Here is a 27992-nt window from a genome sequence, read left to right as displayed (position 1 = left end):
ACACTAAGCTTCTCGCTCATCCGTTTGTTTAATACGTTTCAGGTGACCTTCAGACTTAGGACTTGGCGGCGACTCTGGAGCTTGGTTCACACAATTTGTTAAAAGTACATTTTGGATTTTTATTTCAAAATTTACCTTCTTTCAAATTTTAATTTGTTTGGGACCGTTACATTTTAGTTTTTGGTATTTGTTTTCGCGGACGTGTTATTTATAACTTGTAAATACACCCAAGGCAACATAACTGATGAAACCCTAAGATCTTAAGCGATAAGAATTTTTAAAGTTTTTCTAGTTGTAAAGTTTTGAAATTAATTACAATGTTATACAACTCAATTGATTAAACGTTCAGGATTGTTTTTATAAAATTAATAAAACAAGGTTTGTGTTAAAGTGTTCAGATACAATCTTCTGAATACTTGTGTTGTGATTAATTAAATAACTTTACTACTCTGAAAATAAAATTAAGTTTTCACGTAGGTTAATTGGCAATGTTTTTGCGAACGTTGTGACCTTCATAATCCGACCTTAACATCTAGGCTGGGTTTGGGGTGTTACAATTTTACATTTTATTCAATTTAATCCCTAATATACAAAGCTGTCAATTATGGTTTACAATTTAGTCTTTTTCTTAAACTAAGCTTAATTTCTATCAAATTAACACCTAGAACTTTCGATTCTCAACAATGAAAACATTCTAAAAATTTAATAGTTTTACAAGTTACTACATGACAAGCTAAATCAAATTCCTATGACCTCAAATATATAAAATTACAAGAAAAGAACTTGAATTACTTACCTAATGTATGGTCAAATGTATGTTGTAAACATGGAGTTTTTCTCCTTTTGTTTTAAGTGATGGACGGTAGAGAAGATGAAGTTTCATCTTTCCATCCACGATTTGCTATTTATACTAGGTTTACTCCTTAACTAAACTTAATTAAATTAGTTAATTAAATTAGTTTACTTAATTAATCTATCATCATTATAGCGTCCATTAAGTCTTATTTTAACATGGTCTAATTTTCGTTTTGAACCTTTGGTTAATTGTAATTTGGGTGCCCAAACCATTTTTAATTAAAAATCTATAGCAATTAAACTTGTACGATTTAGTCCCTAAACCTTAACTAATCACTAATTCGACTAAATTATTTATCTAAAATTCAATTCATCAATACCCTAACTCCGTGAATATCATTATTTTACGGGCTCAGTTTACGAATATAAGATCTCAAAATTGTATTTTTTTGACATAACTGGAAACCAGGTCGTTACAAAAAATTATTAACAAAAGTGAAATTTGAAAAGCTCATACAAACATTTTTTATTGAAATAATTACAATTTGGCTATCAGTGTCAGAAAATATGATGTCATCAATGCTGTATTTAATCAAAGTGAATAAGATGGATGAATCTAGGGAATCTAGTAGTCATTTAATTAACATATATACATGAATGTACTTATCTAAGATGCATGAATATAGTAGATCAAGAGTCACATTAAGATGCATACGTAAAAAAATTAAGTCACTTGTAGCAATTATAAGTGATGAGCCATTGTGAGAATGTAGAAGAAGATTGTAAGAGAATATGACGTGAAAAAATAAAATTGAAATTTCATTTCATCTTGAATATCTCTTCCCTTCACCATCACCATCTCTAGAATTCTCTCCAACAGAGTCAACAATGAAATGAACATAGTAATTATACAAAGTTACAAACACAAAGTCTTAATGAAACCTACTTAATTTAGTGGAAGGCAGGTTCTGAATCCTCTAATTCAATCCCTTCATCAGCAAGTCTCTTATCCTTATACACATACCATTTAGCAAAAATCAAATAAACTGCCAAATTCAAACAACTTAGAATTACCAAAAGCCAATAGAAATTGTAGAGTCTCCCTTGGTTCAAATTGTCTGGCAGCCATGGATGGTTGTTTCGAGTGACCTTGTCAACTATAGTAACCAACAAAGAACTAAGGAAAAACCCTAATGAAAGTGTACTCAGAAATAAACCCGTACTCATTGTTTTCATCCCTTTTGGACACTCCCTTAAGAAAAAATCAAGTTGACCTATGTATGTAAAGGCTTCACCAGCCCCTACAAACAGAAACTGAGGGACCAACCAAAAGACACTTAATGGGATTGGAGCCGTGGGGTTGTTCGTAAGGCCGTTCCTGGTTGCCGCTCTCAACCGCTTTATCTCGGTCAATGCTGCTCCTACCATTGCTATAATGGATAAAACTAAGCCAACGGCAATCCTTTGCAAAGGGGTTAAGCCTTGTGGGTTTTTGAGTACTTTTCTAGCGATTGGGACGATAAGCCTATCGTAAATTGGGACCGTCAATAGAATGGCTCCCACAAAGAACACCGTGAGTGATGCTGGTGGGATTTGAAATTTGCCTATATGACGGTCCATGGTTGTGGCTTGAGACACTGAAAATGTTGACATTTGGGCATAAACGGTCCAAAATATGATAGTGGTTGCCCATATAGGTAACATTCTTAGCACCAATTTCACTTCTTCAACATCTGTTAAAGTAGCTAAGTTCCATTTATTTGCGTTTATAACAGATGGGTCCTCGATAGCTGCCCTATCCAAGAAACTGTACACAATTCGAAACCAATAAAAAAAAAGTAGCCAATAATAATAATAAATTCATTGTCAATTCATATACATGATCCCCCCTGTTTTTTAATTCCTTAAACACCCACATAAATATTTTATGGTATAAAATTCGTTGCCTGTGTTTTGTTTTTCAATTGAATCGAGGACATAAAAAATGACTGTCAGACATGTTTGTCGAATTACATTTCTGGTTTCATAAAATTAACTTTGATTTGAATCTGAGACTAAAAAGGCAAAGATAGAAGAAGCCAAAAACAAATAGAGGGTTGTCTTTGGATTCATGAATTGGACAATTGATATAAATATCTTTGTCCTGAAGTGAGATAGGGTTGCCAAATAAATATAAATACTAGAAAAATAATATTTTATGTATAATTTTCTTTACAAGTGTTTGATATATAAATTTTATATTTTAAATATTTTATATAAATATATATAAAATTTTCAAAATAATATTTAAATTTTAAGTACATGAAAAAATAGATTAAAAACTTAAAAATATAAAAATAATATAAAAATAATTTATAAAATCAAAACATAATAAAATTTAGTTTTTTTTGTCTTTATATATAAGCTCTAAAAATTGCAATAATTTAAAAATATTTGATACAAAAAGTATAACTAAATTTTAAAAATTGAAAAGGAATTGAATTATGAAAATAAAAAGAATATAAAATTTATATATTAGAATTTTTTCAAAATCCAAAAATATTTTCCTCATAAAATTTTCAAAATAATTTTCTAATATGAAGCTTGAAAATATTTTTAGGTTAACAGCCAATCAATGCCGGTCAACGAGACTAACTGTTGACTACATTGACCATCATTGACTGGTCATTGGCCAGCATTAACTAGTAGTTGACTGGTGCTAACATGATAGAATTTTGAAGCTTTATATTAAAAATTATTTTTAAATTTTTAAAAATTATAATTTTTTATTTTGTGAGAAAATAATTTTAATTTTTTTAAAAATTATAATATATAAATTATTATATTCTTTTATTTTTCATAATTTAGTTATTTTTCAGTTTTTAAATTTATTATTATACTTTTTGTAAAAATATTTTTAAATTATTATAATTTTCTTGAGCTTATATTTATAGACAAAAATATAAAATTTATTATATTTATAAATTATTTTTGAATTATTTTTAGAATTTTAATCTATTTTATAAAGTCTTTTAATTTTTTTGAAAATTTTATGTATTTTATATATTTATTTATTTTAATTATAATTTTATGAATTTAAAAATAAAGATTAAAGTAAAGGAATGTGTAAACATTTAGGTTAAATTTGTTGATTCTTTTTGAATTAGGAAAACGTGATAAAAAGTGTAAAATATTAAGGGTCAAATATGTTATTATATCAATCAAAAGCTAGCCAAGTCATCATTTCATATGGCGACTAATGCATTTTAATAGTGGAGTGACTAAAATAGGAAATTAACTCAAAGGGAGAGACTAAATTAATAAAAAAAAATTGGGTGACAAAAATAAAACAATTTGAGTGGTTTACTCTATTTTTTCTAATTAAAATTATTGGGAATTAACATCAATATTTTTTGTCCCATTTCCGTTGATTTATGGTATACTACTTTTTTAAGGTAAACTAATTCCAGATTGAAAATCAATAACCTGTTTTCTAGTCTTTGCGTTGCTTAAGATGCCTTTGGACGCATGGTGGTAGAGAATGGTTGATTCAGGGGCAAAAGTTTGGCAGGTGAAAGTCAAAAAATTTGTTGAAAAAAACTTAAATTGAATACCTCATAATCAAAAGGGACTAAAAGGGATATTATGTTCCTTAGCTAACAAAGCCTAACTTCGCCCTGAGTGGATTAATTGTAATATTTTGTTTAATAATTGTGGGTATCCTTGTTTGATTTACAATTTAATAATAATTTTATTCGGATAAGATGATATTAAGATAAACCTTCCTAATAGTAATGATTTCAAGACTATTAGTTTTAATGGTAGTGTTTAAGTACTGCATTAAAGAGATATTTGTAACCATAAAAAAATATTGGTTTTTGAATAGAAGACTAACCGGAACTGTTTGGTGTGTGGCAATTTTTGCTGCTTCTTCATCATTAATCCCTCAGCTGCATCATCAATATTGAAGAGCGAAGATGGATCCGATGGCAACTTCAAATGCTTCTTCCTCCAAGCAGCTACGAACACTGCAGCAATTTGGGTCAATGGGCTTCCCACTAGTTTCTTAAACCTGTATCGCTTTGTACCCGATAGAAACACCACTAACCCTATCACAATAGCGCAAGCAATAATGCAGTAACCCCAATCACGCCCTAAATTGTCTTGGATGTAAACTAAAATGGTGACTGAACAAAGTGAACCTAAGCTTATGAAGAAAAAGAACCAATTGAAGAAGTTGCTCATCTGGGATCTCTCTTCAGGATCCGTATCATCGAATTGGTCCGACCCGAACCCGGAAACGCTCGATTTTAGACCCCCAGTCCCAAGGGCTGTGAGGTATAGGGCTAAGTAAAGAACAGAGAGTTGTATGCCGCTTGCTGGGGTGCAAATCGTGGTGATATCCTCCCTGTTACACTTTGGTGGCCTTAGGGTTGGGATTATTGTGGAGACTGTTAAGATGGTGACACCCTGCAAACGATTATGCAAATGATTTTCAATTGCTAAGTGAAGATGATGATTTTAAGTCAAAAGGAAAATGAATATTATCTTACTGTTGCTTGAACGGCGGTGAAGATTCCGATGGTGAAATATCTGTGGATTTGAAGATGAATAATGTTATAAAGTGATACGTGCATGGGAAAAGTATACTAGAAATTATCGAAGTATATTGGACGAGACCTGCCGAGGAAGGTGTCAGCGATGAAACCACCGAGTAGACAAAGCATGAAAGATGTGCCGAAGAAATTGGTAACGATGTTGGCTGATGTAGCATTGCCTAAATGCATGGTTTCCGTCAAGTATGTCACCAAGTTAACAGCGATTCCTAATGTTGTTAACCTCTCACATGCCTCAACACCTTAGATAGATAGATACATAGAAAAAAAGGATATATATTGATATCCCATTGTTTAGACCAAAACCAAAGCTAAAGAGGGACAATAAGGAGGGTTGATGAAAGATGAACCTAGAATCATGGCGGCGCTGGTCCAACCGCCGGATTTGGACCGGTCGACGGGATGGCCCTTGTAGTCCCAGGCATCGGGGACGGTTTGCCCTTGTGTTGTTGGAAGGGTCATTGGTTGATACAAGGTGAAAAAGGGTGGCAGATCGGAGAGAAAAGAGAGTGATGACGACACAAGGAGAGCAAAGGTTGATGGATGTATTTATAGTGACGAATTACAAACTACACACCCAAAAAAGAATTACTTAATCACTATAATATATTTTGTTAGGTAGTTATGATGAACATCCCGAGAACCAAATAAGTTCCGGGTCAACCACTTGCGACTCGAAAGTTCGCAAAAGAACTTGTAATATCAGGTGGCATATATTTAAAGAGTTCATATGTGGGAGTCACCAAGTCCAATAAGCAACCAGAGTAGAATATTTGTCTTGCATGCATAAAGTTTATTAAGAACGTCAATTTTATGAACGATAGTTATGTATATAAATATTCGATTACCCCTTCTAATGAGACACAACAAAAAATTACTTAACATACTTAATTTAAAAGTAATATAAAAAAAACATAGATTACTCTACAACAAAATTTTAAGCTTTTGAAATTTTAATATTTACATTCGACACTTTTCTGTTTAATGCTTCGGATGGATCCAAATATGGAAAGTGTGTTTTTTTATTATGTTCTTGGGATTAGTGACGATGGAAAATCCTACTGAAATTTGATTTGGAATGTGGGATGTTCCACCCTAATATTGAGATGTTCGTTTGGCGACTATTATGAGGTACAATTCACACTATAATTGAGCTTATCAAAAGAGGAATTACTTGGTTTAATTCTGATTTATGTCCCCTATGTTACACAAATCACGAAAACAGAAGAGCATTTTATTTTTTTAAGTTGTGTTGTTTTTTGGTATGTTTGGCAAAACCTAAGTGATAATTATATAGGTCAAATTATGTTATTAAATCTTGTATTTTATGTGAATTGTATATTTAGTACATATATTTTAATTTGATCAATTTTAATTTTTATATTTTTGAATGTTAGAATTTTAGTCTTCATCCAATGGTATAGCAGTTAAATCTATCTCGCTTAAATTATGTCATTGATCTTGTATTATGTGTAAAGTTATTGATTAGTCTATGTTCACCAATTGGATAATTTTTAGTGGCCATATTTTTAAATTTCAAATTTTCAATATTAATGCAAATGAAAGTTGTTAAATCCATTAACTAATTTTTTGCGATTTATATATGACAATATCAAAATGGATATAACATTACACATGCGATAATATGTTTGACACATTAAATTTTAAAATAACATAATTTATCTTAATGAATTTAATAGTTATCATTTGGTTAGGACTAAAATTTTAAATTCTAAAAGTATAAGAACTAAAATTAATCAAATTAAAATATAGGTACTACATTGCAAAGCAGAGGCTCTAATAGCATAATTTGACCTTGTACAGGGAATATCTCTTGTTCTACCGAGAAATCCAGTGACCCTTTAGGGAGTAAAAGTGTTGAAGCCATTTGGAATGCAGCTATTGGCCGTGGTCAGAGTGTCTTATCCATTATTTAGCTTTGATGTAGTGTGCTATTATACTTAACCTTATTAAATTATTAGTAAATTTATATTTTAGCTATTCAATTTCAAAGTTACATAATTGTTATTGAATTATTTGAAAGTTTTTATTCAAGTCACTAGGTTGTTAAAAATGTTATTGTATAGCCTTCTCTATTTGCACTTCCTACACTAAATGTTAAAAATAAAAAAGTTTTATTTTTCCTTCTCTTTTACAGTTTAATTTTTTTTACATAAAATAACTTTAAATGTCACGAATTTATAAACTAAAATACAAACCATTTACTTCGAGTTTGTTTGCATTTATTAGTTCAAAAGTGTTTGAGAAGAACAATGTGTTCTTGTAGGGAATGTAGTTGGCTTCTCATTAGTAAATAAACTAATATCATGTTGAACCAACACTTTTATTGAATTAATTATTTTTCACTACATTATAAAATAAAAATTTAAAATTACAATATATTCTATATTATTATTGTATTCTTTGTATTTTAGAATTTAGTTCTCTATCCTTCAAATTTAAAATCAAAGCAAATTTATGTAATGATTATTCTATGCCTCAATTTCCTATACACTATAAATTAATATAAAATAATAAATTTAATATTCAAATATGTAATATATAAATCTGTAAAAAAAATTGAATCGTTAATTTTGTTATACATTCGATGACTATAAGTTAGGATTGCATTAGGTATAGATTGTCTTGGGTTATATTATGTATTCATCACCTTATTATGCTTAAATTTATAATTTAAATTGCGTACTTTCATTTGATCTAATTTGGTCCCTTTAATATTATAATCTCATTAGTTAATCTGAACAATTAATACCCTTAATGATTCTAATAGCTTACGTGATTTTTTTTAAACACTTATTCCAATCTATCAAGCCGAAATCATTTTCTTTTTTGAAGTAAATTTCGACTGGGCTTGTATTTAAATAGTAAAGAAAAGCTTATACAATCATAAAACCTAAGAAACACAATCTAAAAACTAAATAAAGAAAACAACTAACTCAAAAACCGGCCCAAAAGTGGATAGGCCCACAATTCAAAATGAAAAAATCTAGATGTTTTAGAAACATAGCTTCAGAAAAGTCTGGAAAGCAATAAATGCACCGAAAAAAACCCAATCAGAAACACTGAAATCTGTCCCCTCAAATGTCCATCTTATCCTCTGCCCTCAGTTTGATGATTTCACTCTTTTAGGGAAGCTGATTCATTCAAAAACTTGTCATTTCTTTAAGCTTCCCTTGTCAAAACTATCCTCCCAAAAACTCTTCAATCTGGTTCATTCACCCACTCAACCTACATTTGATTCTCAGCATACTCCGGAACTCCCCCTTCCAGGTACATCTCTTCTCTCCGTCTTAAAGTTTCTGTTGCGATTTTATGAGTAAGGGCGTTAACATTTCTCGGAATATGGTTAAACAAAAAATTCTTAGATCGACTCATCATCTGTTGAATATCTGATATATATGCTCCTATCATAGATCTGTCTTGACACTTGCTATTGCATTTTTTAATTATTGCGAGAGAGTCACCTTCGATTATAACTGCCGTCCAGTTATTTTTAACTCCTATTCGGACTGCTTTGCGGCAAGCAACTCCTTCAGCGGTGAAGGCGGAGACGACCCTTTGGTGGGTTTCTAAACAGGATATGATAACTAGCCCTTCTTCATTCATGACTACTACTCCTGATGCAGAAAGATTATTCGGTAAATCAAACGCCCCGTCGAAGTTGATCTTGACAAACTCCCGACGTGGGTACCTCTAATGTAATAGCCCAAAATTGGCTCTAGTTGGAACAGAGGTTTCGGAACCACAAAATTTGAGATATAAATAATTATTTTATTATTATTTTGAGGTCTATGATATGATTGCATAATTGTGTGAAAATTTCGTGAATAAATTTTATGCATAAAGTGCTTAATTCGAAGTTAGGGATTAAATTGAATAAGTTGCAAAATTTGCATTCTAAAAGTTTTTAGTATGAAATTAATTTAAAATATTAATTAGGAGGTCTTAAATAGAAATTTGATCAATTTTTAAGTTATAGACAAAAATTGGACATTAATGAAATTTTTGAAAAGTTTAATAGTAAAGGTATTTTGGTCATTTAGGGGTAAAATAAATTAAAATATAAAATTAAAAGCTAATTTTGCTCATCTTCTTCACCATGAACGTGTATACCAATGGAGATTCTATGGTTAGGGTTTTCAAGCTTTCCAAGCTCAATTTTAAGTCCGTTCTAATCCTGTTTTTTAAGTTTTTTACGTTTTTGGAGTCCCGATAACTTGATTTAGCTTATGCTAGTAATAATTCAACCTAGGGTTCATATTTGAAAAAATATCTATAGGTAAAATTTGTGTATTTTGGTGTTTTATGATACAATATGAGGTTTTAAATTATGTTAGACAACTTGTGCTACTCGGTTTTAAGTGAAAACGAGCAAAAGGGCTTAATCGGTAAAAATACCTAATAGTCATAAATATATGTTAGAGTGAGAATTTGATGTTGCCATAGAAGGGAAAAGTGATCATCATGTCATAAAACATAAGAATAAGGGATGAAATTTAATTCCCGAGCCTAGGGGCAAAAGTATAAATATGTAAAAGTTTAGGGGTAAAATTGTAATTTTTTTAAAGTTTGAGTTAAGGACTGTTTTGAATAGTACATTAATTAAATAAGCAAGTATAAATATGTAAAAGTTTAGGGGTGATACTATGTGTACACCATGTAGACAAGAGAGCTACGGGATATATGTAGCTAGGTCGCATGCGTGGTTCCAAGTGAAGGACACCATGTAGACAAGAGAGCTACGAGATAAACTGACTAGGTCACATGGGTGGTACTAAGTGTTCACCATGTGTACAAGAGAGCCGAACTATATGATGGGTGGAGCTATGTCTTGAAACCACCAAGTATCGAGGATTGGTCCAAGTGTTCAACGGAGACTCTCATGTATTGCTTTGTGAGTTTTGTGATGAATATGTGCGGGAACTTGGTTATGTGAATGATGTGTTCATTAAGTGACGAGGATGTGGTAAGGTTATAAACAAGTAAGTTATACATGAGGATGATTTTATGGTGATCTTGTGATCATGGGCCTATACTTGTGATGTATGAAATGTGGTGAAAATGATTTGTGATATAAATGTTAAAATGAGGTTAATACAAAGAAAGTGTGAAAGAGTGAATTAGCAATAAAAGCTGTTTTGGACAAGATGCTTGATGATGTGATTTTGAAAAATCACCAAAAATAGTATAAATTGAATCGAGACTGAATGAGATATCAAATTAAAGCTTAATGAGTGTATTTTCATATAAAAGAAACATAGAAAGAAAAGGAGTTCTATATTTTGAGATATTTATGTTTTGTGAGACTGATTCAGAATGATTACGTGATCCCCTGTTGTGACTTTGGATAAAAATAATTAGAGGCTCAAAATTATATTTTTAAAATCCATAATGAGTCTATTTTCAAGATAAATCAACAAGAACATTATCCGAGTTACGTACTATGAGATAATTATTTTTAGTGAAGAGAGGTCGAATCGTCGAGAGAAAGTGAAACAAGGGAAATTTTAATGAATAAACTATACTAATTGGCTAAACAAAAAATTATAAAAATTTTATGGTGGAACGATATGTGAGTCTAGTTTCAGGAGAAATTTACGGATCTTAATTTGGAGCTCTGTATCTCGAATTATAAATAATTAAGTGACTATGACTCGTGTAGACAGTTTGATTTAAACATTTATTAGTAAATTGTGAAATCGTACTTACAATAATGCTATATACCTTAAGGATGTGGAATGGAGAGGAGGAGGAGGAAAATAAATATATGTGGAATACATGGAAACTATGGTATATGAAATATTGATATAATGAAATAAATGATATGTGTTTATAAGAAAACAAAAAGAGAATGTTATGTATCATGACATGTATATATATATATATATATATATATATATATGACTAGTCTCAATGTAATGCTTGTTGGGTATGGAATTGAATTGAAATGTTTCAGACAAACATGTTATTCTCATGATCCGAATCGTGGTATTTTATAAAGATATGATCTAGGTTTAAATATGAATGCTTGATGATTAAGCTGAAGATATTTGGTAAGATGATAATCTTGGTATAAATGTATAAGTGGTACTATAATAAACAAGGTAAAATGAGTATGAGAGACACATGTATGATGACATACAAATGCTATGTTTGTGGTTTAATTGAGGATGTTTAATCATTAAATGAATACCATGTTATATGCTTTTGATTTTGTATAAGTGTGTAAGAGATCAAAGTTGACCAAAGCTTGGAAAATAGCCTAGGTATATTCCACACAGCAGAGACACGACCATGTGTCTCGGTAGTGTATGGAACACGACTTTGGGACAGGCGTGTGGAGCCTTAAAGCATGAAATTTCCAAGATTTTCGTAAGTTCTCGGTTTAGTCCCAAACCCTTTCTAAAGTATGTTTTGGGCTCCGTAGACTCAAATAAGGGACTCTGTGTAAGAGAATGAACGCTTTGAAATATGAATAAAATTTTATGGCTCGTATTTTAGTTTAATGTTTGTATGTTTGTCTGGTAACGCCTCGTACCTTAGCCCGGCCTCGGATACGGGTAAGGGGTGTTACATCCAACTCCTGGCATCCTTTGTATTTACTAGTTTCCTGTTTTCAAGACCATCAAGTTCAGCAATATAATTATGAATGAAGTGTCCTATTTCTTTACCCGTACTGATCTTTTTCTTGTGTATCCTTGAGTTTCTGTCTCCCCATATGGCCCAGAGTGCACAACAGAAAATCCGACATTGACGAGGGGTGAATTGGTCAAAAACCCAGGTAAGCCATTGCGCAAAGTCCATATTAGCAGTAATCAGAATATTCTGAAATGACAAAATTGTCCAAACTTCCATTGTTATAGGGCATTCCCGAAATAGGTGGTCGATTGTTTCAGATCGTTCTCCACAACGCGGACAGCTTGAGTTATTTGCTAGCTTCCTACATTGCATATTTACCTTCGTAGGCAAATAGTTCCATGAGAATCTCCATATTGTAATCTTGATTTTTGTTGATAAATTTAGAAGCCATAGTTTTTTGTAGAATTTCCTGTAGATGGTTTGTAAAGCGTAAGCTCTAGGATTCTCATCAAAAATTTGTAATAGTTTATAGGCACTGCGAACCGAAAAGTCTCCCGAAGCTTCACCTCCCCAAACCAGAAAGTCATTGTGTGGTACGCGTGTCAAAAGAATCAAGAGGATTTTCTCAGCATCTTCTTCCGCAAAGGTATTCTTAATCAGCTCTGTTTTCCACATTCTTTCAGTACTCTCAATCAGCGTATTAACTTGTAAATCTTGCATCGAATTAACTACTGGAGACAACCTAAAATTTACTGCGTCTGGAATCCAACCATCATCATTAATAGAAATCTGAGTGCCCGTACCTACACTCTAACATAAACTCTTTACTAATACAGCTTTACCCGCCCAGATGCTTTTCCATGTATAAGAACTTAAGTTTTTCAAACTAGAGTTTAAAAAATGATCATTTGGAAAATATTTAGCTTTAAGAACTCGCGTAACAAGAGAATTCTGATTAGTTATAATCCTCCATTCTTGTTTCGCTAGAAAAGATATATTAAAATGAGACATATTTCGAAAACCCAATCCCCCTTCCTCTTTTGATCGGCACATAAATTTCCATTGGCACCAGTGAATCCCTCTCTTCCTCTTCCCATGTTGCCACCAAAATGCAAAATTGTTTTCCAAATCCCCACATAGAGACTTTGGTAGAAGGAAACATATCATAGCATAAGTTGGTATTGCTTGAAGAACCGATTTTATAAAAACCTCCTTTCCCCCTTGGGATAAAAACCTCGTGCTCTAATTTCCAATTTTCTGATTAACCTTATCTTTGAGATGTTGAAACGATTCTTTTTTCCGTTTGCCTACCACGTTGGGAAGCCCTAGATATCTTTCCATATTTTTTGAACATCGTACACCCATTGCATTCGAGATTTCTTCTTTAACTCTCTCTGTAGTGTTAGAGCTAAAGAAAATTGTCGACTTATTAAAATTCACGCACTGGCCAGAACAGCATTCATATTCCTTCAAAATGTCCCTTAAAATTGTCGCTCCTTCTTTTGTGGCTTCCCCAAACATAATACAATCATCTGCAAACAAAAGGTGTGATATCGCCGGTCCATTTCTGCTTGCTTTTACTCCTTTTAGGAAACCCTCTCCTGCTGCCAATCTTATCAAAGATGAAAGTCCCTCGCTACATATTAAAAAAAGATAGGGACTAAGTGGATCACCTTATCGGAGCCCTCTAGTTGGTCTAAAAACCCTGCCTCTGTTGCCATTAATATTCACAGCATAAGAGACTGTGGAAATACACCTCATAACAAGTGTCACCCATTCCTCTGCGAATCCCATTCGAAGCATTACTTCCTTTAAAAAATCCCATTTAACTCTGTCATAGGCTTTGCTCATATCCAGCTTTACTGCCATAAATCCCTTTTTCCCAATACGTTTTTGATGTAATGTATGTAGGATTTCATAAGCTATCAGTACATTATCCGAAATTAATCGACCTGGAACGAAAGCACTTTGAGCATTATCAATGCACCTATCAATACAGTTTTGAAGTCGATTGGCTATTGTTTTTGCCACAATTTTGTATAGTACTGTACATAAGCTAATAGGTATAAAATGAACTAGACTTGTGGGATTTGGAATTTTTGAAATAAGCACAATATCTGTACTATTCAAGGATTCAAAATTTTTACCTTCATTTAGAATTTCTAGGCAAAAGGCTTCAACGTCTTTACCCACAATGTGCCAGAATCTCTAGAAAAATAATGCTGGAAAGCCGTCACAACCTGGTGCTTTAGTTAGCCCCATGCTTTTTAACGCTAGGTAAACCTCTTCCGCTGTATATTTTGCTACCAAAATTGTATTCATCTCAGCGGAAATATTAGTGCCAATTCCTGTCAATAGGTGGGATAAATTGCCCACACCATTAGACGAAAATAAATTTTGAAAATAGTTTGAGGCTTCGTCATTAATAGCTAATTCATCAGAAATTTCCTGCCCTTCAGCTGATTCTAGCCTACTAATTGTGTTGATTCGTCTACGAGTTGAGGCATATTTATGAAAAAAGGCTGAATTTTTATCCCTTAATTGAAGCCAATTAGCTCTAGCTCTTTGTTCCCAATATATTTCATCTTTATCAACCTCCATATTAAGTCTAATTCTAGTATCAATTAGTTTTGACATTATATCATCATCCCTCCCGCTTTCCATTAAAATTTCCAGTTCCTTTGTGAGCTTCCTCTTCAAACGATCTCGACCTTTTTTAATTGAGCTTGCCCACCTTGTCATGCTAACTTGCAACCCTTCCAGCCTCTCAGATATCGACCCACACAATGACTCCCATGCATGACTTCTTTATCTCGCTCTTGATCGATTTTTCCAAGGTCCACCATGCCTCAAATTTGAAACGTGGACTCCTTTTATAACTTGTCTCATTATTCGTACTAATAAGGAGGGGGCAATGGTCTGATATCGAGTGAACTAGATAACGAATAATGCCCTTTGGAAATAAATGCATCCAATGTTTATTAACAACACTCCTGTCCAACCTCTCTCTAATATTTGTTTCTGGCATATTCCCTATTTTCCATGTAAACCACACTCCCTTAAAACCCACATCCATTAGTTGACATGCATCCAAAACCTCGCGAAAGGCTGCCATTATTTTCTCCTCCCTTGGTTGACCTCCACATTTTTCAAAAGAATATATTATTTCATTAAAATCACCACTAACCAACCATGGAAAACATTGTTCTTGGCCTAATGTTCTTAGCAAATTCCACGAGGCACTCTGATTACTAACATAAGGTGACCCATAAAACCCTGTAAATCTCCACTCCAAATTAACATTGTTCTCTTTGATCAACACGTCAATATGATTTTTTCGAGAAAGTTTTAAGATTAACCAAAATTTCCTCTCTCCAGGCAAGGCAAATCCCACCTCGCGATCCTTCTGCTCCTACATCTATTCCGTTCACAAAACCACATCTGCTTCTGATCTTCTCCATACGCTTATCATCAATTTTAGTCTCCATAAAGAAGACCATATCGGGGTTATATTACTTCAGTGAGAATCGAAGCCTTCGCACTGTCCGTGGGTTCCCCAATCCACGGACATTCCAACAAATTATTTTCATTGCACCCGGTAGGCTTGCCTTTTGGCAGCCGCCGATCTATCGTGGTTGGGAAAATCGTCTGTTTCTACATGTTCTGCTGACAATATTGAGTCCTCCTTATTTTTTGAAACTTGTCCATCAAATTTCGCTCTTTTTACTAAATCATCACAAGCTTGTTCTTCATCGCAATTTCCAGCCTTTAATTCAATCAACTTTCTCTTTCACGTTATACTTTCATCGCTGTAGTGATCCATCATTCTAGCCGAAATAAATCTTTTCCAGCTGGTCTTTTTTCCTTATTTCAAAATTTCATCCTGTATCTCACATTGCCTATAATCTTCCTCATCTACGATCACCCCTTCTACTTGTGGTTTCTTCGTTTTCTCCACTGCTAGTAATTGTAATCTCATGTTGTTACCATCCCCTCCTTGTGATTTCATCCCCTGACTTTCCTCCATAAAACCTGTATACGAACATTGAGACTGTATCTTCTTTGAGAGGGCATTAATCTTTAAACTCTCCCTTCCTTGTAGATTTAATTTTGCCTTTAGCGCTAAAGAAAAAGGTGGGGTTTCTCTGATTTTATCTTTTTCTGCAAGTTGTAGTGCACCACAGTCTGGAAGGGCGTGTCCCATCCTCCCACAGCCAAAACAAAATATTGGTAATTTTTCGTATTTAAAAGGGATTCCTTTGATCATTCGTGGAGACAAATATACCTCGACGAAGGGGTTTTTGCACATCTAAATTCACTTTAAGACGACAGAATTCACCAGTTATTTCAGACCGAATAATTCCTCCAAAAGTCACCCCGATAGCATGTATCAGATCTTTTTTGTCAAATTCTGGCAGACATGGCCCAATTTTGACCCAGAACGGGGATGAAATAAGTCTAAATTTACTTTTCTCTACCGATTTAACCAAACGATCAAAGATATTTAGTTGCTTTCGAAATAACCATGGTTGTCTTTCCAGAACAGTCTCTAAATCTTCTTCAGACTCAAAACTGATCAGAAAGAGGTTTTGTCCTGCCGATTGGATCTCAAATTTTTTCCTTGTTTTCTATATACTTTTCATCTGTGCCCTAAAACTATACGGATTATAATGTTTCTCTGTCCATAAAGTGCAGATCAGCGTTGGCTTACCACTTGGTTCCACTGCCGAACTTTTAATCGATAGTTGGATAAGCTCTTCTGCCAAGAGGGAGACCTCGCCACTTTGTAACCCTTTGTTGCCATCACTTTCCTCCATCTCAAGCTACAGCAGAGGCTGATTTCGCTAAGATACTAAGCAAAGCACTCTTGGCTCCTAGGGTTATAAATATCTTTTCAATTACTTATGAAATTTGTCTTATTTTTCCCTTTTCACTAATAAAATCTTCGCCGAAATCAATTTTTTAATTAGAATAGTATTTAAAATTCACATCAATAATTTAATCGAATAATTAACTATTTAGATTAATTAATAATATAATAAAAATATAAAGACCAAATTATAGTAAAACTAAAAATAGAGAAATTAAATCAAATTTAAGCATAATAAAAGATAAACTGACTTTTTTTATAATGAAAAAAAAACTTAGTTGGACACATTAGTTTATATAGATTATATAGATTGATGACTTTCTAAAATAACAATATTTTTTCTCAAGGAAAGAAAATGACGCATTAGTCATATAATCCTTTTATATTACTTCTTTTAGGGTAATAAATAGACAGATGGATAAACTAATAAATATACACGTGAAATCTAATTCAAATTCAACAATTTTTAACTTATTAATACCAATCTAGATATAATCCAATTTTATATTCGATTTTTTTTAAAGCTAGGCTATTATAAATGTACATTGATAAGTACAAAACAATTATAAATATATTTTCGAGCAATTTTATATAGAATTATGTACAAAATATATATATGTGAAATTCTTTAAAATTGACTAAATCACAATTGGACAAAATACATATTAAATAAGCATATTAAAAATGACATCACAAGTTATTCTTCCTATCAAAGATATAATTTTTCCTTTTTATCCTTTTGATTTGATTGCTAATAATAATACTGAATTGATTGTGTTTAGATGAGATAAAAGCTCATTTGGGAGGAAATGAAAGCTCTACCTTATTTAGTAGGTGATGATACTAAGGAACAATAATGAGGAGATGGTGGATGAAGAGTGAGGTAGGTGAGGTGGAGAGCCATTAAGGATTAGTTTCGGGAGGTGGCCAAATGAATTAGAGTCCTTGGTCCCTTTACCCGTGCTCATGATCTTATATAGGTTGGTGATCTCTTGGCTTGTGGTATTACGTAGTGGGCTATGCTGGCGGATCGAAGGTTAGTGACCAAAAGAATGTTGCAGGTTCCGCTAGGTTGGCACTATGGTATGTCTAGTGTTGTTCAACCTATGTCCAAATTGGTCTAATTGCCCTTTGTTATGACAGCTAACAAGTGGGCTCATTTGTCAAGTTGGCTATTATCCCAAGGGTCCTCGCAAGAATCTAGCACATACTATTCGGGAACCTTGTTACGAGCGGTCCTGGTGAGGTTGATGAGGTATAACAATTACCCCATGTTGAAATGAATATATAAAGTGATTTTCCCTAAATAAAAAAAAAACAAAAACAAAAACAAAAAAAGTGGGCGGGAGTGTTGTTTTGCAAGGTGAGGTGCTAACGTGACAGTTGTGGAGAGTTAAACGAAATGTATTTCCAAGAGTTATGGCCCGGCCTCTTAAAATGTAAAATTTTTATTTAAGTCTTTAAATTTTTTAAAAAATTTTAAATTAGTAAAATTAAAATTACACTTTAACTATTTTAAAAGTATAAAAATTTAATTTAATTTTTTAAAAATTATAAAATATATAATTATAAAAAATTAAAATTTCATTCAACCCTTTAAAAATTTATTCTAACTTCACTCTTAGGATATGGGCTAATTTTTGTGAAGAGTGAAGTTAAATCGTACTTTCGAGGGATATGAGCTCCTTTTTTTGTGAAGATTGAAGTTAACGAACTTCCTAAAAGTGTGAGCTAGTTTTGAGAAGAGTGAAGATATTTACGATTTTTGTGTAGGGCTTTGAAATTGAAGAGGCAACTTTTTGCGCATAATTGGCAGACCTTGGAGTTGGATTACCAAGTGCCACGCATTGTTAGTATGCATCTTTATGGGCGCGTGTCATTGGGAAACAACGTTAATATTTTCTACTGTTAGACCTTTAAAAGCATCGTTTGTTACATTTTGATTGGACGACGAAATGTCATGCCAGGTGGTGAATGAATACGCCCCATGGCCAAAAGGTCTTTATATACTCGAGCTTTAGCTATAATATTATCATTGGAGCTTTTAGATTTTATGAACTTTTCTTCTTTGAAATCTCATTGTGCAATCTTTGCTTTTTTATGCTTTGAAATTCTTCTTTCAGCATTTCCTTTGAGTTGTATCTTGTTCGTTACTATGTTCTCTTTGATCGAAGGACTTGTTTCTTTCACCGGAGTTAGATTAAGGGCAAGTTCAAGCTTTTCCTTGTATTTTTCAAGTCTTTGTTGGGGTTCTGATAGCCGGAGGAAATTGGAGTGGAGAGGTTGGATGTAGTGTCAGTGCCATCGGCGATTGAAAGGCAAAAGTTCCTCGATTGGTGATAGGGGTAGTGGTCGGCGCTTTGTTCAAGTGCACCACAAGCAATAGCGAGATGCGATGGCTGCTTCTATGTCGTAGGTTGCAGCCTAGTAACTATCAGTTTGGCTTTCACAACCCTCACGACGAAAATCAACTCAATACAATGAGTGGGCCCAACTTCTGGATAGCTTGCAGGTGCATCATGGTGGATTTTGGTGGGGTTTCTGATCCTGTGTTACGAGCGTTGTCAACTTCCTCTATTGGGTGCTTTCCAAACTTCTATAGCCTCACACCATTAAACCAAACGCAGTATAACGCGCTATGCATTGGGAATCCTCTGAACATCCATTGCACTATTACTGTTCGGAAGGTGTGGAAGCACTGCCTTGTAGGTGTCAGCCTAAATGATTATAAGGATAATGATCATGCGAGGGGTTTTGAGAAAAGTTCGCAAAGTGAGCCATCATATCATCATTATCAAATGGATTGTTGTCGCTGCTAACAACATCGTACTGCAAATGATTAGGCAATTGATGTTGGCGATGTGGCCGACTAGAAGTCTCTACAATATTGGTTGCATAATTTCTTCTTCTAGTGTTTTTGTCAAGCATCAACACGATCAACTTGAAAATGCATCTTCTTTAAAAATAGCCTCTCTCTAGTCACTATTACTTTTCTAGCCTAAGAGTTCTATAACTTGTACCCTTTTATCTCATAATTAACGGAAGAAATGGTAAAAAAAAAAATAGACTACTTTGGGGAAAATGTGATAAATTTGATTGGCTGTATATAAATTATACATATAAATACCCCTATTTTTTAGAGTAATTTAACCGCTATGCTTTTTGATAGTGAGCAAATAAGTAAAATTAAATTAGTTAACTTTCCGGGGATGGTGGCGGCTTTAGTGATGATAGAGTTTCGGTGCAAGAAGCAGAATGTATAGCTTTGAAGAGAAGCATTGAGGTTGCGGGCCAATTGAATATTCATGGTGATGTGATTTTTGAAACTGACAATGTAGGACTGGTTAACAAAATGAATGAAGGTGATATGGACATAACCATATAAGGGCTAGACTCCAAGCTTGTAAAGCATCTCTCAATTTGTTTACTTCCACCAACTTAGTTTGGTCTAATCGGTCGTGCAATAATGTGGCCGATCTTATTTACACTATAATTTGTAATGAAGTTAATCTTAGCTATTCGAAATGGATTACCCAAGGAAATCCATTATGCTGTAATTAGTTATGTTACTTAATAATATATCGTTAACTTTTGTAGTCATCTTCTACTTTAAAAAAAAATTTAGTTACTTTTCAAATTTTTTAAAAAAATTAATTAAATCTTTTCAAAATGTTTCATAAATTCTCATTAAGCTTTTAACTTTTTAGAATTTCTTAAAAATATTTTTATTAAATTCCGTATATTACTTTTACTTTTTGGGATTTTGATAGGTGTGAGATGAAAACAATATTAATTCATCACTAGTTTTAAATTCAACTTTCTTAACTATCTATTTGGAGATCAATTCTCCAAGACTGAAAGGCACCATTGTTCCCACTTTAAACAACAATCGAGCAAGTTTCTTGTGGATACTAGAATTGTGAACTATTGACAACCAATTGTCCAAGATTAACTGCACTTCGTATTCATGAATATTCAATTAAACACCTCCTAACCTTCATTAAACTAGATAAACACTTGTTAAAAATAAAAACTAATTAAAAGTTCTAAAAACATTGAAAATAGAAATTATGCAATGAATGTCATGAGCAGGCAAAACTAGTTAAAATGGCATGAGTTAATGTAAATTCACCTAAGAATCAAGCTAAATGAAAGTTATAAGAAATATAAAATATAATCATGATGAGCACTTATCAACCTTGCAACTTATGGTTAACTCTTAGACTTAGAGAAACAACTTCTCTTAATCTATAACTCTTTGGCTAAAGTCTTGAACAATTATCCATAGTTAGATTTAAGTGAGATAGGCCTTCAATATCACTCAAAGTGGTAGATTCTCTTTGGATCACTCACCCACCTTCAAATGATTCGTGTTTTATCTATAATGGACATATTTTATGATGAATCAAATTACATCCTTCCTCATATAAGATGACCCAATATCTCAAGCCAATGGATTAATTTACATTGTCACCACTTGAGGTGACAATATTTTCCAAAAATTTTAAGTGATTCTTTTAAATGATTTCTCACAATAAACTTGTTTCCAAAACAAGTACTCTTTGTTGTCCTGAAGTATCTCATATACTTCAACATATGAAAGTGGTTGTATGTATCCTATGCGTGAAGTCTCTAGTGCATTACTAATGCCCGTCTCAATAATGTGCCGACTATGAAATATTCTAACAATATAACTTAATAAATAAGGATTACATAATTGTATATTGTTTTCAATTCCTCTACAAGGCCTTATTTGTTTTATGGGCTTCTTCCTAATAGTACTTTCAACAACTTAGTAGTACTAACACAAAGAAAACATTTGCATTAGTACTCATTAGTATGTAGTTTTATTTCATTAACTTATATATCCCCAAGCGCAATCCCATTACCATTAGTACATATATTCTATTGACCCAAGTTTTTGAAATGGCTATCCATGTGCTAATGGAAGTGGCCACTTCCACTATCATTGTGTCACATATCTTACCTTATTCATTAGCATGTTTAACCAAAATATGTTTTGATTCCCTTGCATCTTTTTTAGAATTTTGTGCAGCTAATTTCGTGTTTATCACTAATGAAGAGATTGAATTAAGCAAGATTATTTTTTAAAGATTCTTATATGTCCCACTTACCTTATATATTGAGATATGCAATCCATGAAGATATGAGCCGACCTTATGATATTTTGTATCCTTATATTAAATGTTACCTTATTTAGATAGATTCATGCTCTAAATATGGAGACTTGTTCAACCTTGATAGAAGTATATGGTCAAAAAAGTGTTTTTTAAGTGGTTGTCGATGTGCCCATGGAAGTAGTCACCTCGACTAGCACAACCACAAGCAACATAATTTGTCATTTTTGGAGTTGGAAATATTTTCAATCAAATCAGTTACACAATGATTTAAATGATTCGGTGGATGTGTATTGGCCCTTATTTAAATATTCATCTTTGAAGATTAGATTAAATCAGATCAAGCAAATCAAATCCCATGGAATATGGAGATTGAATTAAGACTTATTTGAATACTTATCTTGAAGTTCTTTGATTTATTTTCGACTCTTTGAGAACATTTGTATACTTATTTGATTTATTTGATTACTTATTTTATGAGGTTATTTTAGTGGATCTTGATTGTAATTTATCTTTATCATGGCAAGAGTAAGGATTCTTTGCGGGGATGTATTAAAACTAGGTTCATTTGTTGTATTTATTTTAAAAATAATTTATTCTTCTCATTGAGCTATGTTCCACAAATGTAAAAAACTGAATATTGTATAATCAATTTGACATCTCCTATTTTATTGTGGTTGTTTGATCAGAAATACCCACTTCCACTGACACTTATGCTTATATTAATTCTATTTCTTGCAATTGTTGACCTGAACTCAGGTCACCATATTCTCTCAAAAACAAATGTTGAATTGTAAGGCTTTCGTAGAGACAAGATAGGGAAATGTTAGGGTTAAAAGAAGCTAAAAATAAAAGTCGAATATACATCTTCATGGCTCATGCAGACAATTTTTTATTGGAACATATACAGCTCAACTGTCAGCAATAAATTAACATGGTACTTATACAAAGGTACAAACACAAAATCTTAATGAAACCTAATTAATTTAGTGGAAGGTAGGTTCCAATTCTTCCAATTCAATCCCTTCATCAGCAAGCCTCTTATCCTTATACACATACCATTTAGCAAAAACCAGATAAATTGCCAAATTTAAACAACATAGAATTGCCAAAAGCCAATAGAAATCGTAGAGTCTCCCTTGGTTCAAATTGTCTGGCAGCCATGGATGCTTGTTTCCACTGACCTTGTCAACTATAGTAACCAACAAAGAACTAAGGAAAAACCCTAATGAAAGGGTACTCAGAAATAAACCCGTACTCATTGTTTTCATCCCTTTTGGACACTCCCTTAAGAAAAAATCAAGTTGACCTATGTATGTAAAGGCTTCACCAGCCCCTACAAACAGAAACTGAGGGACCAACCAAAAGACACTTAATGGGATTTGAGCGGTGGGGTTATTCGTAAGCCCGTTCGTGGTTGCCACTCTCATCCGCTTTATCTCGATCAATGCTGCTGCTACCATTGCTATAATGGATAACACCAAGCCAACAGCGATCCTTTGTAAAGGGGTTAAGCCCTGTGGGTTTTTGAGTACTTTTCTAGCGATTGGGACGATGAGCCTATCGTAAATTGGGACTGTTAAGAGAATGGCTCCCACGAAGAACACCGTGAGTGATGCTGGTGGGATTTGAAATTTGCCTATATGACGGTCCATGGTTGTGGCTTGAGACACTGAAAATGTTGACATTTGGGCATAAACGGTCCAAAATATGATAGTGGTTGCCCATATAGGTAACATTCTTAGCACCAATTTCACTTCTTCAACATCTGTTAAAGTAGCTAAGTTCCATTTATTTGCCTTAATCACAGATGGGTCTTTGATAGCTGCCCTATCCAAGAAACTGTACACAATTCAAAACCAATAAAAAATTAAGCCAATAATAATAAAAAAATTCACCGCCAATTCATATACACGACCCCCCCCCATGTTTTTTAATATCTTTAACACCCACATAAATATTTTATGGTATAAATTTCGTTGCCTGTGTTTTGTTTTTCAATTCAATCGAGGACATAAAAAATGACAGACAGACATGTTTGTCGAATTACATATCTGGTTTCATAAAATTAACTTTGATTTGAATCTGAGACTAAAAGGCAAAGTAAGAAGAAGCCAAAGAAATAGAGGGTTGTCTCTGGATTCATGAATTGGACTATTGATATACATATATATATATACATCTTTGTCCTGAGGAGAGATAGGGTTGCCAAATAAATATAAATACAAGAAAATTTTAATATTATATATACAATTTTCTTCATAAGTGTTTGATATAGAAATTTTCTATTTTTAAAGAATATTTCATATATCTATGTCAAAAAATATTTGTTATATAGATTTTGTATTTTGAGAAATAATAATATTTAAAAAAAAGTGGATAATTCTAATAATTAAAAGTTCTTTTAAGTAACTAATAATTAAAAGTTAAATAAATAATATTGAGTTTTTTTTCGAAATAAACAATGACTATGTTAATTGTTTGAAATCAATAAGATGACATAAAATATTAATAAAAGGATAAAAGAATAATTTATCATATTGGACCCATCAAGAAAGCACCTAACCTTATTTTGAGAACATGCATTAAGATGCATGTGTTCTTAATCTTGAATCTCCATCATATTCCATTATTTTTAATTAAAATTATTGGGTTTTAACATCAACATTTTTAATTAAAATTATTGGGTTTACTATGTAAAAGTATTATGGAGTCCTTGTAATAAGAATCAAATTAAATTTTACTCATTTTACTCAAAATGGTTAAATTAATTATTATACGTTAGATTAAAGAGCAAATAGTTCATTCTATTAAAAATTATATCTATTTTACTATTTAAAATTGGTTTCTATACATTAGTATGACATAGATGTGGCACATCACATGTCAACATCTGGTTATTCCGTCCAGTTTTTAATAATACAAATAGATAATTTTTTAATAGAAAGAATTAATTTACATTTTTATCTAATATAAATAAATTAGACCTTACCTTCTTCCAACTCCTATTATTATTGATAGTAGTGTTTGTATTAGTCTTGCAGCACTCGATAAAGCTTTCTCTAACATTTAAATCACACGGGTTTAAACCTTTTTATTCTCCTACTCTTCTCTCCAATATTGTAAAATAAATAGAAGACTAACCGGAACTGTTCGGTGTGGGGCAATTTTTGCTTCGTCTTCATCTTTAATCCCTCAGCCACATCATCAATATTGAAGAGCAACGATGGATCCGATGGCAACTCCAAATGCTTCTTTCTCCAAGCAGCTACGAACACTGAAGCAATTTGGGTCAATGGACTCCCCACTAGTTTCTTAAACCGGTACCTCTTTGTACCCGATAGAAACACCATTAACCCTATCACAATAGCGCAAGCAATAATGCCATAACCCCAATCACGCCCTAAATTGTCTTGGATGTAAACTAAAATGGTGACTGAACAAAGTGAACCTAAGCTTATGAAGAAAAAGAACCAGTTGAAGAAGTTGCTCATCTGGGATCTCTCTTCAGGGTCCGACTCATCGAATTGGTCAGACCCGAACCCGGAAACACTCGATTTTAGACCCCCAGTCCCAAGGGCTATGAGGTAAAGGGCTAAGTAGAAAACAGTGAGTTGTATGCCACTTGCTGGGATGCATATTGTGGTGCTGTCCCTGGTGCATTTGGGTGGCCTTAGGCTTGGGATTATTGTGGAAACTGTTAAGATTGTGACACCCTGCAAACGATTATGCAAATGATTTTCAATTGTAAAGTGAAGATGATGATTTTAAGTCAAAAGGGAAATGAATATTATCTTACAGTTGCTTGAACGGCGGTGAAGATTCCGATAGTGAGATATCTGTGGATTTAAAGATAAAATGTTATAAACAGAACTAAGAAGTGTGTGTGCGCATGGGTACAGTATAATAGAAATCGAAGTATATCGACGAGACCTGCCGAGGAAGGTGTCGGCGACGAAACCTCCGAGTAGACAAAGCATGAAAGATGTGCCGAAGAAATTGGTAACGATGTTGGCTGATGTAGCATTGCCTAAATGCATGGTTTCCGTCAAGTATGTCACCAAGTTAACAGCGATACCTAAAGTTGTTAACCTCTCACATGCCTCAACACCTAGAATCATGGCGGCGCTGGTCCAGCCACCGGATTTTGACCGCTCGGAGGGATGGCCCTTGTAGTCCCAAGCATCGGGGAGGGTTTTCCCTTGTGTTGTAGGAAGGGACATTGGTTGATATTCAAGATGAAAAGGGTGGCAGATCGAAGGAGAGAAAAGAGAGTGATGGTGGCACAATGAGAGCAAAGGCAGGTGGATGTATTTATAGAAAATCAATATCAAGATAGCCACTCAATCATTTTATTTTTTTAAGGATGAAGTTAAGCTATTCAATTTAAAAAGAAATTATGAAAAGATATAAATATTTTTATAATAAAATTTGTTAATTTTAAAATTTATAACTTTTTTAATATTTTTATAATTTGAATCAGTGTTAAATTAACTCCTAACATTTCAATCAAACACATAATAAATAAAATAAATTTAAAATTGCATTAAATATATTTTTCTCAATATAATTAAAGAAAAATTATGGTTTTTCTTTCTTTCCAACAAATACCTCATTTCATATCATCAAAGATTCAAAGTCAAAAATATAACCATACTCATAAAACAAAACTCTCAACAAAATCCTATCTTGAAAGGTTAACTATATCCTAGATAAGAGTCAGGGGAACTTCACAATTGCCTCATAAACTATCTAGGAAAGAAGGAATCTATATTGGAGGGGCAGGCAGTCCATCATTGCCCAAGATATGAACCAGAGAAGATGGAGTTCGAGCAACCTAGTCTGCTATGCTCATCTCCTTCTTGTAGTAGGAAGCAACCCAGTCAGCTGCCTGGTTAGCAGATCTTCTGATCAGTTGGATTCCCTCATGAGGAATCTCTTTGATCAACCTATCCAACATGATAATGATAGGCCTTAGTTTCCATCTATCCTTCCCTTTCTTCTTCACAAGCTCATTATGCACAATTTGATAATTAGTTTCCATGATAATCTTTTCGAAGTTCCTTTTCTTAGCAAATTCAACAACCAATTTTAATGTCAATGCTTCAGTCATTTTTGGAGAATCAGAGAGTACTCAAACATGTGCTATCAACCAATGTCCCTATACTATCTCGAATAATAACCCCAAGTCCAGCTTTCCCTACCTTAATATCAAAAGCCCTATCACAGTTAAGTTTCAGCCAATGTTCCTCAAGTTTCACCTATGTGACCTCAATTGAGTTAGCCTTTGACAGTCTGGTCTGACCCTCATTTCCTTCTCTACAATCCATCATCGCCTTAGGCGCAATTTGTGTCTTTCTTATAATCTTCCAAATATCAATCTATTTCCCCTGCATAACTCTTTCACACCTCATTTTCCATATATACCAAGTTGCATAGCAAATTCTAACCAATAAATCATCTCTCTGGATCTCTAGTCTTTCGATGTTTCCAGCAGTAGAAAGCAGCTAACAATCAAAGGTGCTAATGTTTTCCCCAGAAATTTGTAGACTATATACAGCTTCAAACCAAATCAAACTTACCCAGTCACATCCAAAAAGATGCTTAATAGTTTCATCATGCCGCTGGCATATCTCAGATGTTGGTTTAGGGATTCATTTCCTTTTCCAAAGTCCCACTTGAAGGCAAAGAGTAATGACTCGATTTTTATAGGTGCAAATACTGTTTTGAAATCTCATTTCCATAAATTGAACCCGTAAATATGAAATATAAAAATTAATGAAGTTAGTATGAAAATATATTAAAATTCAGTTAAATAATTTAACCGAGAAAATTAGTTAATTAAATCTCAAGGATTAAAATGTAAATGATTATTTAACCATTTTTTAACATGAATTAGTGGATGATGATTGTTAATTCCACTCAGTTTAATTAATAAAAATTAAGTATAATAATGCTTAAATTAACTAATTAAACAAAGTTAATTAAGGAAAA

At 33.0% G+C, this 27992-nt stretch overlaps 2 protein-coding genes and 2 long non-coding RNA genes across 4 annotated transcripts; 2 read left to right on the top strand and 2 right to left on the bottom strand.

Moving 5' to 3' along the window:
* Positions 1-1730: 1730 nt before the first annotated feature.
* LOC108465515 (protein NRT1/ PTR FAMILY 6.3-like) lies at positions 1731-5852 on the bottom strand. The gene is made up of 5 exons (XM_017765845.2): positions 5741-5852; positions 5455-5632; positions 5328-5367; positions 4670-5244; positions 1731-2602 (listed from the first exon to the last, which is right to left on the bottom strand). The coding sequence occupies exons 1-5, from the start codon at positions 5850-5852 to the stop codon at positions 1747-1749; spliced, it is 1761 nt and encodes a 586-aa protein (XP_017621334.1). The 3' UTR covers positions 1731-1746.
* A 2583-nt stretch (positions 5853-8435) lies between these two features.
* On the top strand, positions 8436-9230 carry LOC108465511 (uncharacterized). The gene is made up of 2 exons (XR_008280271.1): positions 8436-8681; positions 8899-9230. It is a non-coding gene; the product is annotated as an uncharacterized LOC108465511 (long non-coding RNA).
* Positions 9231-12058: 2828 nt separating this feature from the next.
* On the top strand, positions 12059-16947 carry LOC128290427 (uncharacterized). Its single transcript, XR_008280268.1, has 3 exons — positions 12059-12192; positions 12275-12636; positions 16686-16947. It is a non-coding gene; the product is annotated as an uncharacterized LOC128290427 (long non-coding RNA).
* Positions 16948-22969: 6022 nt separating this feature from the next.
* On the bottom strand, positions 22970-26322 carry LOC108465514 (protein NRT1/ PTR FAMILY 6.3-like). Its single transcript, XM_017765844.2, has 4 exons — positions 25932-26322; positions 25798-25837; positions 25143-25714; positions 22970-23840 (listed from the first exon to the last, which is right to left on the bottom strand). Exons 1-4 carry the CDS (start codon positions 26219-26221, stop codon positions 22985-22987), a joined length of 1758 nt encoding a protein of 585 aa, XP_017621333.1. The 5' UTR covers positions 26222-26322; the 3' UTR covers positions 22970-22984.
* Positions 26323-27992: the final 1670 nt, after the last annotated feature.

Source organism: Gossypium arboreum, chromosome 1, assembly GCF_025698485.1.
Source record: "Gossypium arboreum isolate Shixiya-1 chromosome 1, ASM2569848v2, whole genome shotgun sequence".
Lineage (NCBI taxonomy): Eukaryota > Viridiplantae > Streptophyta > Magnoliopsida > Malvales > Malvaceae > Gossypium > Gossypium arboreum.
The sequence above is the reverse complement of the archived record's forward strand: the minus strand, read 5'-3'. Positions and strand labels throughout refer to the sequence as shown.